Here is a 13,128-nt window from a genome sequence, read left to right on the forward strand (position 1 = left end):
ATATATATATATATATATATATATATATATATATATATAGTGTGTGTGTGTATACATATATATATTATGCAGGGGGACTCATTATTTTATTAACATTAACCATGCCGTCTGTCAGTGTACTCAGCGGTGATTATTTATCACTGCTTAATAAACTGACATCTCAGTGTTTCTGTGAATTTCTGGTCTCACGAGATTCCAGTATCAGGGGACGTTCTCCAGTGTTGGAAGCGTTGGTAGATCGCTTCACTCCTCCAAGGGTGAAACGATGTACTTCATAAACAGGCATCCAGAGGAGATAGATCTCCATTGTGAATGAAACGGACACCTAAAAGATATAATAAAATATTTACAAAAGTGTAAGGGTGTACTCACTTTTGTGAGATACTGTATATAACATTTAGGGCTCATGCACACAGGACATTTTTACAGCTGCTGCTAAGGGCGTTTGACTTTTTTTTTTCAACTTCCTATAAAAGCCCTTCCATGTTAGCCTATGTGTCCATGCACACAAACGGTCAGAGGCTCTTGGAGGCATAAGCATTTAGGGGCAGTAGAAAAACAACAGCATGTGCTTCCAGTAGCAGTAAAAACAAAAAACGTGGCTAAAGGTGTCAAGCCGCATTTGACATTTTTAGACGTTTTTACATTATAGGGAGTGTTTTTAAAGAAAAACGCCCAAAAATTATAATGCAAAAAATGCTAATGTGATTATTTGGCTAATCCTCATATGTGCATGAGCCCTTACGTTCACCCTTAACTAACAATGAGGCTAATGAAGACGAATATAACATTGTTCAGCAAGAGCTTTTCTAATATCTAGGCAAGGTGCAGTTAAGAAAAAAAAAAAACAGGCCCAGAATTGTACTTGATAGTTACATCTGCTGGGAGGACTGAAACATAATCCTGGTTGCCAATCTGAGACAAACCAGTTAGTCAACGCAGGCACAGGCAACAGAAATACATGTCACTCAATGGCATTCAGAGGCAATGAGTTTATGGATAATTTCAAACAGAGTCTATGGCCCAGATTCACAAAGCACTTACGCCGACGTATAACAAGTTACGCCGACGTAAGTGCAAATGTGCGCCATCGTATCTGTGCGCCAGACCCACAAACAGATATAGAACAAGGCTACACCCCGCCGGCGTAGGGTGGGCGCACATTTAGGCTGGGTGCATTGTGCCGCTCCCATTGATTAGCCATTCAAACATGCAAATGAGGGAAATACGGCGATTCATGAATCTGCGTGCGCCCGACGCAGGCTACGTGAGGTGCGCGTAAGTTGAACGTCTGGCGTAACGTTATTCCCCATAAAGGAGGTGCAACCCAGCAGCAGACATGCAAAGGTCTGCACCAGGGAACACAAGCCGGCGTATTTTACGCTGGACGTGTGTCTGACTGGGCGTAGGTTACGTTCACGCCGTACGCAGTGATCCGGCGTAGTTTAGGCAGTTGTTCCAACGTGGTTGTGAGCAGGCGCAGGGGGATGCGTCCACGTCACGGCGCATGCGCAGTTCGTGATACATATCTGTATGGCGCTCGGCCCATCATTTGCATGGGGTCACGCCTCATTTGCATGGGTCACGCCCACTTCCACCAACGCCGGCGTAAGCCTTCGAATCCCACTCCACGCTGGCGCAGCGTTGGGAGCACTGGCTTGCTGAATGCATTGCTTGCCTCTCTGCGCTGCGTTGGCGTAGCGTACATTGGTTACTCTACGGTGGCGTAATGTGCGCCCACACTCTGTGAATCTGGGCCTATGTCTTTAAATCTGATATGCTTGTTTGAAAACACCTTTTGGTCTGGATACTGGACACAAGAAGGCTGAGGTATGAAAAGTGAGCTATATTAAATATTTATTGTTCTCATAGTAACCATTTAGAATCCTTGTTTCAGGTTTTAAACCTGAGCTGCAGAAATAGCAAGTAGAAGTGGATTGGCTTCTATGGGCAACAATATTTACCAAGCACACATTCCATTAGCGTCAATGTAAAAACTTAACCGTAGAAAAAAATGAATAGCCATAGTTGGCTAGCAACCTGCTATTATTTGTCTCAAAATAATAAATATGAAATGGATTTTAATGTTTTACCATTAAATAAAAGCAGCAGTTATGCCAGGGGCAAAAAAATAGAAAAATATGAAATCAATGTCCTTCTCCATGTAGAAGCGAGGAATCAAGGGCCAGATTCACAAAAGAGATACGACGGAGTATCTCAGATACTCCGTCGTATCTCTCAGAGTATCTATGCGACTGATTCATAGAATCAGTTACGCATAGATAGCCCCTAGATCCGACAGGTGTAATTGTTTTACACTGTCGGATCTTAGGATGCAATACCGCGGCCGCCGCTGGGGGGAGTTTGCGTCGTAAACCAGCGTCGGGTATGCAAATTAGTAGTTACGGCGATCCACAACGGATTTTCGCGTTTGCTACGTCGCTGCTAGTCTAGTTTCCCGTCGCAAAGTTAGTCGTCGTTTGACCTGCCCTAACTTTACTCAGCAAACGTATTGCTGTTTAAAGTATGGCCGTCGTTCCCACGTCGAAATTTAAAAATTAACGTCGTTTGCGTAACACGTCCGGGAATACGGAAGTACGCTACGCACGTCGCCGTTCGAAAAAATGACGTCACTTCGCGCAAAGCACAGCGGGAATTTCGAAATGGAGCGCTGTAGGTCCGGCGCGGGAGCGCGCCTAAATTAAATGACAAACGCCCATTTGAATTGGCCCGCCTTGCGCCGGACGGATTTACGATACACCGCCGCAAGTTTCCAGGTAAGTGCTTTGTGAATCGGGCACTAAAACTGAAAACTTGCGGCGGTGTTACGTAAACGGGTTACGTTACACGGCCGCAAATGTATGTGAATCTGGCCCCAAGATCCTTCTCCCATCCATAAAATCTGTGGAACTACAACCCAACATGATCTCATGCATTTCATTCTTCTACTCCTTCATTGCCCAGATTAATGTTATTGGTACTTTATTTCAACACAAAGTGGCACCAGGCAGGAATCAGATCATGCCATCCACAGGAAAACAGGGAATACCGAGTACCCGCATTTACGGATGACCAATTATTCTTCCAATAAAGTTGCACTCTTCACAGTGTTCAACCTTGTACTGATGGGTGCTCAAAGTGAGTTCCAAGGCAGAGCCAGAGGCAAAGGGCCAGATTCACAGAATAAGTACGCCGGAGTATCTGATGATACTCCGGCGTACTTTCAAATTTGCCGCGTTGTATCTTAATTTGTAATTCACAAACAAGATACAACGGTGATCTGACGTGCTGGTTCCATGTATCATGGAAGTTCCAGCGCATGCGCGAAGTGATGCGCTGAGCTGGTTCCAGCCATCGGGAAAGTTCCGTCAAGCACTGCGCAGGTGCAAACTTGCTGACGGAAATCCCCGAACGGCGGCCGGCATCCAGGGCGGCGTGGACTTAGAGGAAAGTGGCCAGTCGGCCTCACGTCCTCGCTGCGCTCGGACGGCTCGCTTCGCTCGCTCGGCCTCCTGGCTCTTTTTTTAACATCCTCCAATCCACGGGGATGTTAAAGAATGAGCCTGGATGCCGGGCGAGGTTCGGGGATTTCCGTCGGGAAGTTTGCGCCTGCGCAGTGAGTGGAGGAACTTCCCCCATAGGGGAACATTCAGGACAAGTCACCGGCATTTGGCTAAGATCCGACAGGCGTACGGCTTCGTACGCCTTCGAATCTTAGGATGCAATACTTCGGCCGCCGCTGGGAGGAGATCGTGTCGTTTTCCGCGTCGGGTATGCCAATTAGCTGTTTACGGCGATCCACGAAGGTACGCGCGTTCGTTACGTCGTCGCTAGTCGTCTTTCCGTGTCGCAAAGTTACGGCTGCTATTGAGGTGGTGTAACAATAGACAGCCCATGTTAAAGTATGGCTGTCATTCCCGCGTCGAATTTCAAATTTTTTTTTGGCGCAAGTCGTCCGGGAATACGAAAGTACGTTACGCACGTCGCCATTCATTTCACGCAAAGCACGGCGGGAAATTTCAAAACTGAGCATGCGCAGTATGTTCAGCGCGGGAACGCGCCTAATTTAAATGGTACATGCCCCATTTGAATTAGGCGGGCTTGCGCCGGACGGCTTTACGTTACACCGCCGTAAGTTTACACGCAGGCACTTGCGCTGTAACGTAAAGACGATACGTTACGCCGCCGCAATTCTTTATGAATCTGGCCCATAGTCACCAGCACTTTAAATAAATGTATTTTTTTTTTACAATAAATCTATGAAAGGCACTTATTTGGAGCGCTAATGGCTTTGCCTTATTTATTTTTGTCTTTTATTCCTTCCTTCCTCTTTTAACCTTATGTACCTCATCCTAACCCTGTTAAGGCCTCTGATCATTTCACAAAATCAATTGTCAACCTCCCTCTATTCAAATGGGAAAGTCATTAGATAACTGGATATCAAACTTCTTGCAAAATCTTCAGACCTTTTCATTAGAAATTACTTCCCTTACTTCCCTCGGCAGACTGATTATCTTGGCCTAGCTTACAATAATTATTTCTGACTGGCTATCATTCTAGCCTTCTTCCGCCTGCTCCAATCCATGTGCACAGTAAATGATCCACTATAAAGCCAATGATCAGCTTTGTTGATCTATCCAAACCTAAGCAATCTTGTGGATTGGGTATGTCAAATCGCAAAATGGTACAACTAATCGTGCACCCTTCCCAATTCATCAATTGGAACTGCCACTCTAACCATAAGGACTGGTCCATATTGGAAGCCGACGACAACAATACTCCAACCATGAACCCAACCATGGATCCATCCTAATCTAAAACTTCCACAAATTATGGGCCAGATTCACAGAGCAGATACGACGGCGTATCTCCTGATACGCCGTCGTATCTGTTGTTCTATCTATGCGACTGATTCATAGAATCAGTTACGCATAGATAGCCATAAGATCCGACAGGTGTAATTGTTTTACACTGTCGGATCTTAAGATGCAATACCGCGGCCGCCGCTGGGGGGAGTTCGCGTCGTAATCCAGCGTCGGGTATGCAAATTAGGAGTTACGGCGATCCACGACGGTTTTTCGCATTCGCTACGTCGCCGCTAGTCTAGTTTCCTGACGCAAAGTTATTCGTTTTTTTGGTGCCTTAACTTTACACAGCAATCGTATTGCTGTATAAAGTATGGCCGTCGTTCCCGCGTCGAAATTTTAAAAATAACATTGTTTGCGTAAGCCGTCCGGGAATACGGAATTACGCTACGCCTGTCGCCGTTCGAAAAAATTATGTCACTTCGCGCAAAGCACGGCGGGAGTTCGGAAACGGAGCATGCGCGGTAGGTCCGGCGCGGGAGCGCGCCTAATTTAAATGGCACACGCCCATTTGAATTGGCCCGTCTTGCGCCGGCGTCGGTTTTCATCGCAAGTGCTTGGGGAATCAGGCACTTGCGAAGAAAAATTGCGGCGGTGTAACGTATCTACGATACGTTACGCCGCCGCTCTTCTATGTGAATCTGGCCCTATGTTCCATTCATTAATAAAACACATTCCACCTTTCACCACATATTCTCCAGCTTACAGACTTCCTCCACTCTAATGCTGACCAAAACACGCACAGAATTTCAGCCGTTTGCAGACTGAAAGTGAATTGCCCACTAACTGACAGAATAAACTTGTTTCCACGATTGTCGTTACCGTTGGATAACAAAAAAAAACATATATAAATTATACTAGACAGAATATTTTTTGTTTCGATTACAACATACACATATACACTTTCGTTTAAACTGTAACATTTTTAGCTTCGGATCCATTAGCTGGGTCCATGGTCAAAATCGTTGGTAAAGTTAGGTCCACTAACGGCACGATTGTTAACGATCTTTCCGAAAACGACCAGTTTCGAATGAAATTCTGTGCATGTATGGCCAGCATTAGTCATTTGAATCCTATTACACATAACCTTGATTTTTTCCTCAGGAATCCAAACTGGCCACCTCCCCACTTGGGAAATTCCCATGGGACAGCATTTCTACCAAAATATCCATCTATACCAGAAATCTAAATGTGTCCCACATACGGTACAAACACAAAATATACATACTAAACCAAAAATGGAAAACCCAAACGCTAAGGCCTAAAGAACATGCATATACCCCCTTTAGGACACCCTCCCCTTCAAGGCGGCATGTGGGGTTTTTCTTCCCCCTAGCTTTTCTCACTTTTAAAATTGGTGAATTGATTTGTGAATAATTAATCTACAAGCCCAGTTTACCTTAAAAACAATTATTTGAACATAAGTGCGATAATCTTTGCACTCATAGTCTATTGGCACTTCCCCAGCTCTCCAACTGAAAAAGAGTGTACAGGTATGGGCAGAGAGCTGAAGGAATAGTTTGCAGCATTCTGACATTGCACTTGCGACTATCATTTGCGGGTGCAATGTTTTGCAGACTCCTGTGGAAAAAATAATAAATGCACATTTTTTTCCTGCATAAGGTATCTGTACTGGGGAATGGAATCTGTATCGAGAGAGGGAGGTCTTTTTTTGCTGCATTAACTCTGTGGGTTAACATAGCACAGCCCTGCTCTCTGTACATTATGTACCCTGACCCCTGTGTGCTCTATCCATTATACACTCCTGACCCCTGCACTCTGGAGGACTGTTATCAGGTAGAAGCAATCAAGCTGATATACAGCCTCCACGGACCCCAGGTAGTGCACCTCTTCCCTGATCTCCCCTACCTAGAATGAAAATGGAAGCATGGTTTGATCCATTAGCTTCAGTGCAAAGAATAGACCTCTGATATCTCATTAAAGAGAACCTATCTAAACAAAATGCTACTACATCGGGGAATTTTTGCCCCCTATGTGATAAAAGTAAAGAGAAAAAGTGTAAATAGAAAATAGTTACACTAAAGCACTTTAAAACCCCCTAAAAAAATTGAGCCTGCTTATACGAATATAAATGCAGTGCAGGCACCTATGTATGAATACACGGATTGCGCTACACATGTGGAGTGACAGCATTCTTGGACCATGATTCACATTCAACTCTAAAATGGATGACTGGTAGGGGCTTTTAAAATGTCCTCTGTGGAAAATGTTTGGAACTGAAGTTCACTGTAGTTTCACAAGCATGCGAAGTTTAAGGGCTTAACATGTTTGGTATCTATTTACTCGACTCAACCATTTTTTTTAAACATGTGCAAATATGGCTTGAGAAACAGCAGCAAAAGGGTTAAGCCTGTCTTTGCAGTTTACTCTATCCACAATTTACCATGGCATGCTGTGTCCTTCTACTGGTGGCCAAGATTGAATATCCCAAGGGAAAAAGTAAATGTACAGATTATGGTGAGAAGCGACCATAGGAATCAAAAAGTCTTCAACTGTATTCATTGCATAACACAGTAAAAAAACCTTCTTGAAACAGAAAGTATTTACAGCATTCCATCATATATTCCAAAAATAAGACGATTATTTCTCATTTCATTCCTTCACACCCCAAACAGCCAAATGTGCATCCAGAACAGCTGGTGTTTAGTGCAAATAAAGCCTAATACAGTCTCATTCAACCAGGGTGCCATCTGTGATTTCCCAGGACCCAGTTTACCCTGGATCAGCATCACAAGTTGCCATGGTGCAGGCAGCAGGCAGATACAAATATTTCCCCCTTTCCTCCTCTCAATCTGGTGATCCCGTCAGCAACACACTTTCTGTTCTAGAGTGACAACACTGACTTTACGATACCAGCGTCTATAGGGGAGCAGCTTTAGGCCATGGGTTCTCCAAAAACACTTCAGCATTAAATCCAGGTGTTTTCTTCAACAATGTTTCAATCCACAATGCCTCTTTGGGGTAAAGACCGCTTCAGACTGGGAAATTTTCAATAGACTGCAAAAAACACACAGGAGGGTGCAAACACCTTGTGCATTACCATACACACTTTATTTACTCCAACAAGACAAATAATCACAAGAAGATAAAAACAGCAAGTATAAAACTGGTATATTCAGCCCAACCCAGAACAAGTTACGCTGTGTGAAGCTCTAAGAAAGGGGGCCTGTCCCTCGAAAATGCATCAGTCATCCAACTGTTTGGTCTCAGGATGGGTTACACCGCGTTCTGCTGAAGTACATCAGTTTGCTTATTTTATTCACTTGTGAGTATTTATTTGTCCTGGTGGATTAAATTTGTCTATGGTAATGCACAAGGTGTTTGCACCCTTATGTGTGTTTTTTGCCAGGCCATTGGTTGGCAACCTTAGAAATGTGGAGATTTTCCTACACAATATAGCAGAGGTCAAAAATCACCAGGAACTAAGGCCCAATTAAGAATTTAAGGTAGAATAAATCAGGAGTCAGCATTAAATTGGAACTAAAATCCAATTTTTAAAAACTGCAAGCAGACAAGCTTATTATTGCAGAAGACACACAGTGGGGTTGATTTACTAAAACTGAAGAGTGCAAAATCTGGTGCAGCTGTGCATAGTAGTCAATCAGCTTCTAACTTCAGCTTGTTTAATTAAAGGAGTTTAAAGGATTTTTTTTTTTGCTCAAATGACTGTTTACAGTGTATAGAGACATAATAGTTAACTGATTCCTTTTAAAAACGATTAAAAATAGATAAAAATCAATCATATAATGTACCTGTAGTTTCAGTTTCGTTTTTGCATGTTATCCTGCCTCTGTGCTGTATAGAGCCATAGAGAAGTGATGGTTTGGTAAACGAAACTAGAAGCTCCCAGTACTGTGGTCCTCAGGAAACCGACAACCAGAAAGTGTCCAGAACAGAGCAGAATTAAAGCAACATCAGAGCAAAAACAAACAATGAGGACATGAAACCAGGACTGCAGTAAGGTAAAGGAAGCTATTTAGCAAAAAAAAAATTCCTTTTAATGACCCTTTAAGCTTTGACAATAAAACCTGGAAGCTGATTGGTTTCTATGCAGAGCTGCACCAGATTTTGCACTCTTCAGTTTTAGTAAATCAGGGTTAGTATGTTTCTTCTGCCATAAAAGAAACCTACCCGCCTACTTCCAGTTTTCTCTGCAATGTACACTGATCTGTGCAAAGGCCTGTAATGCTAGGATGACTGCAGGCCTGTGAATGCACAGCATGACGTCATCCCTCGCTGGCCAATGTTCTATCCAGAAAAAGCCAAGTAGAAGATGGCAGGGATGTCGGACCATTGAAGCGACGCAAATTTTGCAGAGTTTACCTCCGCTTTAACAGAATTCAGAAATCAGTACTATGTAAAAAAAGAGTGTAGAGGCCAGAAGAAATGAATAGTGCAGAGGACAGTAGTATTTAATGTACATGTGCAGGGGTCAGAAGTATGTAATGCAAAGTGCAGGGGTCAAGATTAGGTAACTCAGAGTGTGGAGGTCACATAATCTATAACCCAAGTGCAGGAGTCAGGAGTTAGCGATGCAGAGTGCATTGGTTAGTAGTATATAACACAATGCAGAGGTCAGGAGTAACTAACACATCTGCTCCCACACCCCCCCCCCCAAAAAAAAAATCAGAACAATCATGTACCCCCCCAAGCTAAAACTCCCCACCACACAAGTACCCCCTCCCTCTAGGAAATCCTGGAGAGGTGATGATTTACCTGAACAACATGGAAGGCATCAAAATCACTAGAGTGCAGTGCATTTTCTTTTCTTCAAAGAAGATAACCTAACAAGGTCCCATTAAAAAGTAGGGAATATTTGACAAGTTCAAGGGTCATTAGTAAATAAGAGTTCTTTACAGAGGCATAGCTTGAAGCTTGTGGGCCCCGATGCAAAAGTTCACCTGGGCCAACCCCCCACTACCACTATCCACCGTGCGTGCAGATACACCCACTGCACGCCAAGATACTCAAAGTGGCTTAAGAGTTTTGAGTTCCCAGAGTTCCCCTTTACATCAGAGGACAAGGATCACCGCTGGAGAATCAGAGGACAGTGATCACTGCTTGAGAATCAGAGGAAAGGGACCCCTGGCATGCTACTTGGCAGAGCTTTTTTCCTATCCCAGCACTGAATACATCTCCTCCCCCCAGACTACACAGGGCTGAAATCACATTCCTTTCACACAGTCTGTCAGCCTTCATAGGGTGTATCTGGCTTTTATGTTGCCATTCTGACCTGTGAAATTCTCTGTTCGGAATGGCAGTGTAGTTGCAGTAGGCAGATACATGATGTACAGATCGTGTTTGACTGGCTGTGTTCTAAAAGAATGTGGTTTCAGCCCTGAAGAGGAGGAGCGAGTGCTGTAATGGGAAAGGAGCTCAGCATCCAGGCAAGAGGGGGCTGGTCAGGAGGCTTTGGGGGGCAACTTGGATCTAGGGGGCAAAGCAATGGGACACAAAATCTGGAGCCTGTAGCTTCTCAGGGGCCCCTCAGAGGGTGGTAAGGGATTTGTTTTAGCAATTTCTGAAGGTTTCTCTGTCAGTATTGGCAGGTGTTGGGGGAAGGTCACCTCTTGGAGGTGTGTGTCTTTTCCTCAGTTGTCAGGGAATTGGGGTAAGTGGACATCCCCCGGTGGGGGGTACAGAGAATCCCAGCTGGTGACTAGGAGACACTCATCTGTGTTTTACCTCACCAGTGACATCGGTCCCATCGTGGCTACAGGACAACACTCTCCTTCTATTAACTCACTGAGCTCGGTTACCATTCCATGTTGTATAGACAAAAATATAAATGAATACAAATCAGCGCAATGGATAAATAATGACCCTAAAAAGAGCAGCTGAACACCAGGGTCAAAGATCAAATCCCTTAGATAAATATAAAACAGACAGTGCAGCGCTTATTAGAAACAGTCCATATATCAAATAATACACCGTCCGTGAGATCTTCAGTGCTGATATATATAAACTGACATGCAGGTGACCCCGTGGGTGCGATGAACCTCCACCAGTAATAAAAATGGCCGCTCACCTCACCAAGGGGACCCTTTAATTACAGAGGGTCAAACACACATTCCCTTACGGCAGTTCTGATGTCTTCAGATGTCTTTATCCTAGAAATCTTATCTTACAACAAGCTGTTGTATTTGGGAAGAAACTGCAATGCAAATCATGTGCCACAATCTCGAAGCAGTATAGGCCACTGATGCCCCAAGTGAAAATGTTACCTTCGGTCTCACGTTCATAGCTTACTCCTTCTTCCACACACAGAACTGCCCGTAAGGGAATGTGTGTTTGACCCTTCGTAATTAAAAGTGTCCCGTTGGTGAGGTAAGCGCCCATTTTTATTACTGGTGAAGGTTTATCGCACCCACGGAGTCACCTGCATGTCAGTTTATATATATCAGCACTGAAGATCTCACGAACGGTGTATTATTTGATATATGGACTGTTTCTAATAAGCACTGCACTGTCAATGTTTTATAACCATTCCATGTTGCCAGCACACATCCTGGGCTGTTCTCACCCCATGCTCCTTTCCATTCAGGAAATGGCTCACCATTCAGGAAATGGCTCACCATTCAGGAAATGGCTCACAGCTTCTCCCCAGCCAATGAGAACAGAGGGGTGTGGACTGTGGAAGGCAAAGTGGAAGCCCAGTACTGGAGCGTGGCTGTGGGGCCCTAGGACAGATCGGAGCTGGACTTTGTGGAGGATATGATAATATGACAGGGAGGCTGCAGGGGCCCCCTGAAGCTAGGGGCGGGGATGAGATTGTGACCCCTGCAACCCCTTATGCTACGCCCATGGTTCTTTATACTGTGAAGATTGTGTAGAGAGCATTGTGTGCAAATCAGGAGTGAGAACAAGAAGGTATAAGAGACCTAAAAAGATGTGCAATTTTAATTGGCTTTCTCAAACCACAAGTGTTGTGAAGAATGTAGAACATATGCAGGGTTAACCTTTTTTTTATCAGTTTGTGATGCTTTTCACCAGGATATGTGTGTATACAGTAGGGTACAGAAATCACAATTCATGGCTATTGGCATTAAGGCCTTTTGAAATGGAGATACAGGGGAGAGGTTTGCCTCGTCAGTCACACTTCTGAACTGCAGATGTGATACTCTCTGTACCATTTAGCACAGTCAGAATAGGCAAACAAGCAATGGTTTTAATAGTCAAGGATGTAAAAAAGCACATGGAAAGGGAGAGGCAAAGGGTAAGATGTTATACTTGCACAGTAGCTTTGTATGTGTGGATATATTGAAAGAGCCAAATCATTTCCAAGAAAAATCAAGATGGGAAAAGCAGCAGGAGAACTTGCCATACTATACAAGCATGATATAATTGCATTTTATTGAACATTTTACTTCAAGTTTGCCATGTTTTGGCAACAACAGCTATACATCCTTTTTTGTCCCTGTGCAGCTGCCAGTACCATATTCACTGAAGCTTCTTCCTCTCTTGTAGTCGTCCTCTTTTGGCCATAGGGCAGCCAGGAATGATGCAACTTCAAAGCATGTGAAATGGGGTTCCACCATTTAGGCACAAGTTCTACTCTTCGGCAACTGACTGACGAAGAGTGTTCAGTGCATGCACAGCAGGTAGTGTTCGTAAAATAAAGAAATACATTGCTGACAAAACAATTTTTTATTAAAACATTTTGGTAGAAGAGACAAAGATCCCTGCATCCACCTCGCTTGTGTTGATCTGTCAGTTTTTTTTTCCACTCAACTCACTGCTTGAGCGTATACCCTGCTTAAGACCATTTGTCAAATATATACACAAAATGAGACCCTTGACAATGGTACATCACAAAGTCCCACCCTTTAGCTAATGTTGTTTAATGGTACATCATAGATTGAACATACCTCTCTCAGGATAGGATCTGTTATGGAACTCAGATTCACAGCCCCCTCATAGGTAAGGTAATAGAACACATTCAGTGCTCGAACAGCTTCTGGTCCTTGCTGCTTGTAGCCAAATATAAGATCAATCCATTGGTGGAGCTGGCAAGACACAAACTCACTTTCCAAGGCCTGCAATAAAGAGAGACAATGATATGTCACAGCATAATATGTACAGCAGTTATACCTTCATCAATTAGCCTAAGCCTTATTTTATTCGATTTATTGCAATATTGGGAATTAGATGTCACTGCATTTAGCACAGTACTGTGGGAATATTGTACCGATAAAAAAAAAAAAAAAAAATCTGCATTTACCAAGTTAAGGTTGAAATTAGG

The 13,128-nt window shown here is 43.7% G+C and overlaps 1 protein-coding gene across 3 annotated transcripts in view; it reads right to left on the reverse strand.

Annotated features, from left to right (window-relative positions):
- Positions 1 to 13,128, reverse strand: part of LRBA (LPS responsive beige-like anchor protein) — a 789,979-nt gene that overhangs the window by 105,004 nt on the left and 671,847 nt on the right. For all 3 annotated transcript variants that reach the window (XM_040331890.1, XM_040331889.1, XM_040331891.1), the window contains one exon: positions 12,755 to 12,922. In XM_040331890.1, coding sequence (XP_040187824.1) covers positions 12,755 to 12,922 — 168 coding nt within the window. The remainder of the gene's footprint in view (positions 1 to 12,754; positions 12,923 to 13,128) is intronic.

Source organism: Rana temporaria, chromosome 1, assembly GCF_905171775.1.
Source record: "Rana temporaria chromosome 1, aRanTem1.1, whole genome shotgun sequence".
In the NCBI taxonomy this organism is placed as follows: domain Eukaryota; kingdom Metazoa; phylum Chordata; class Amphibia; order Anura; family Ranidae; genus Rana; species Rana temporaria.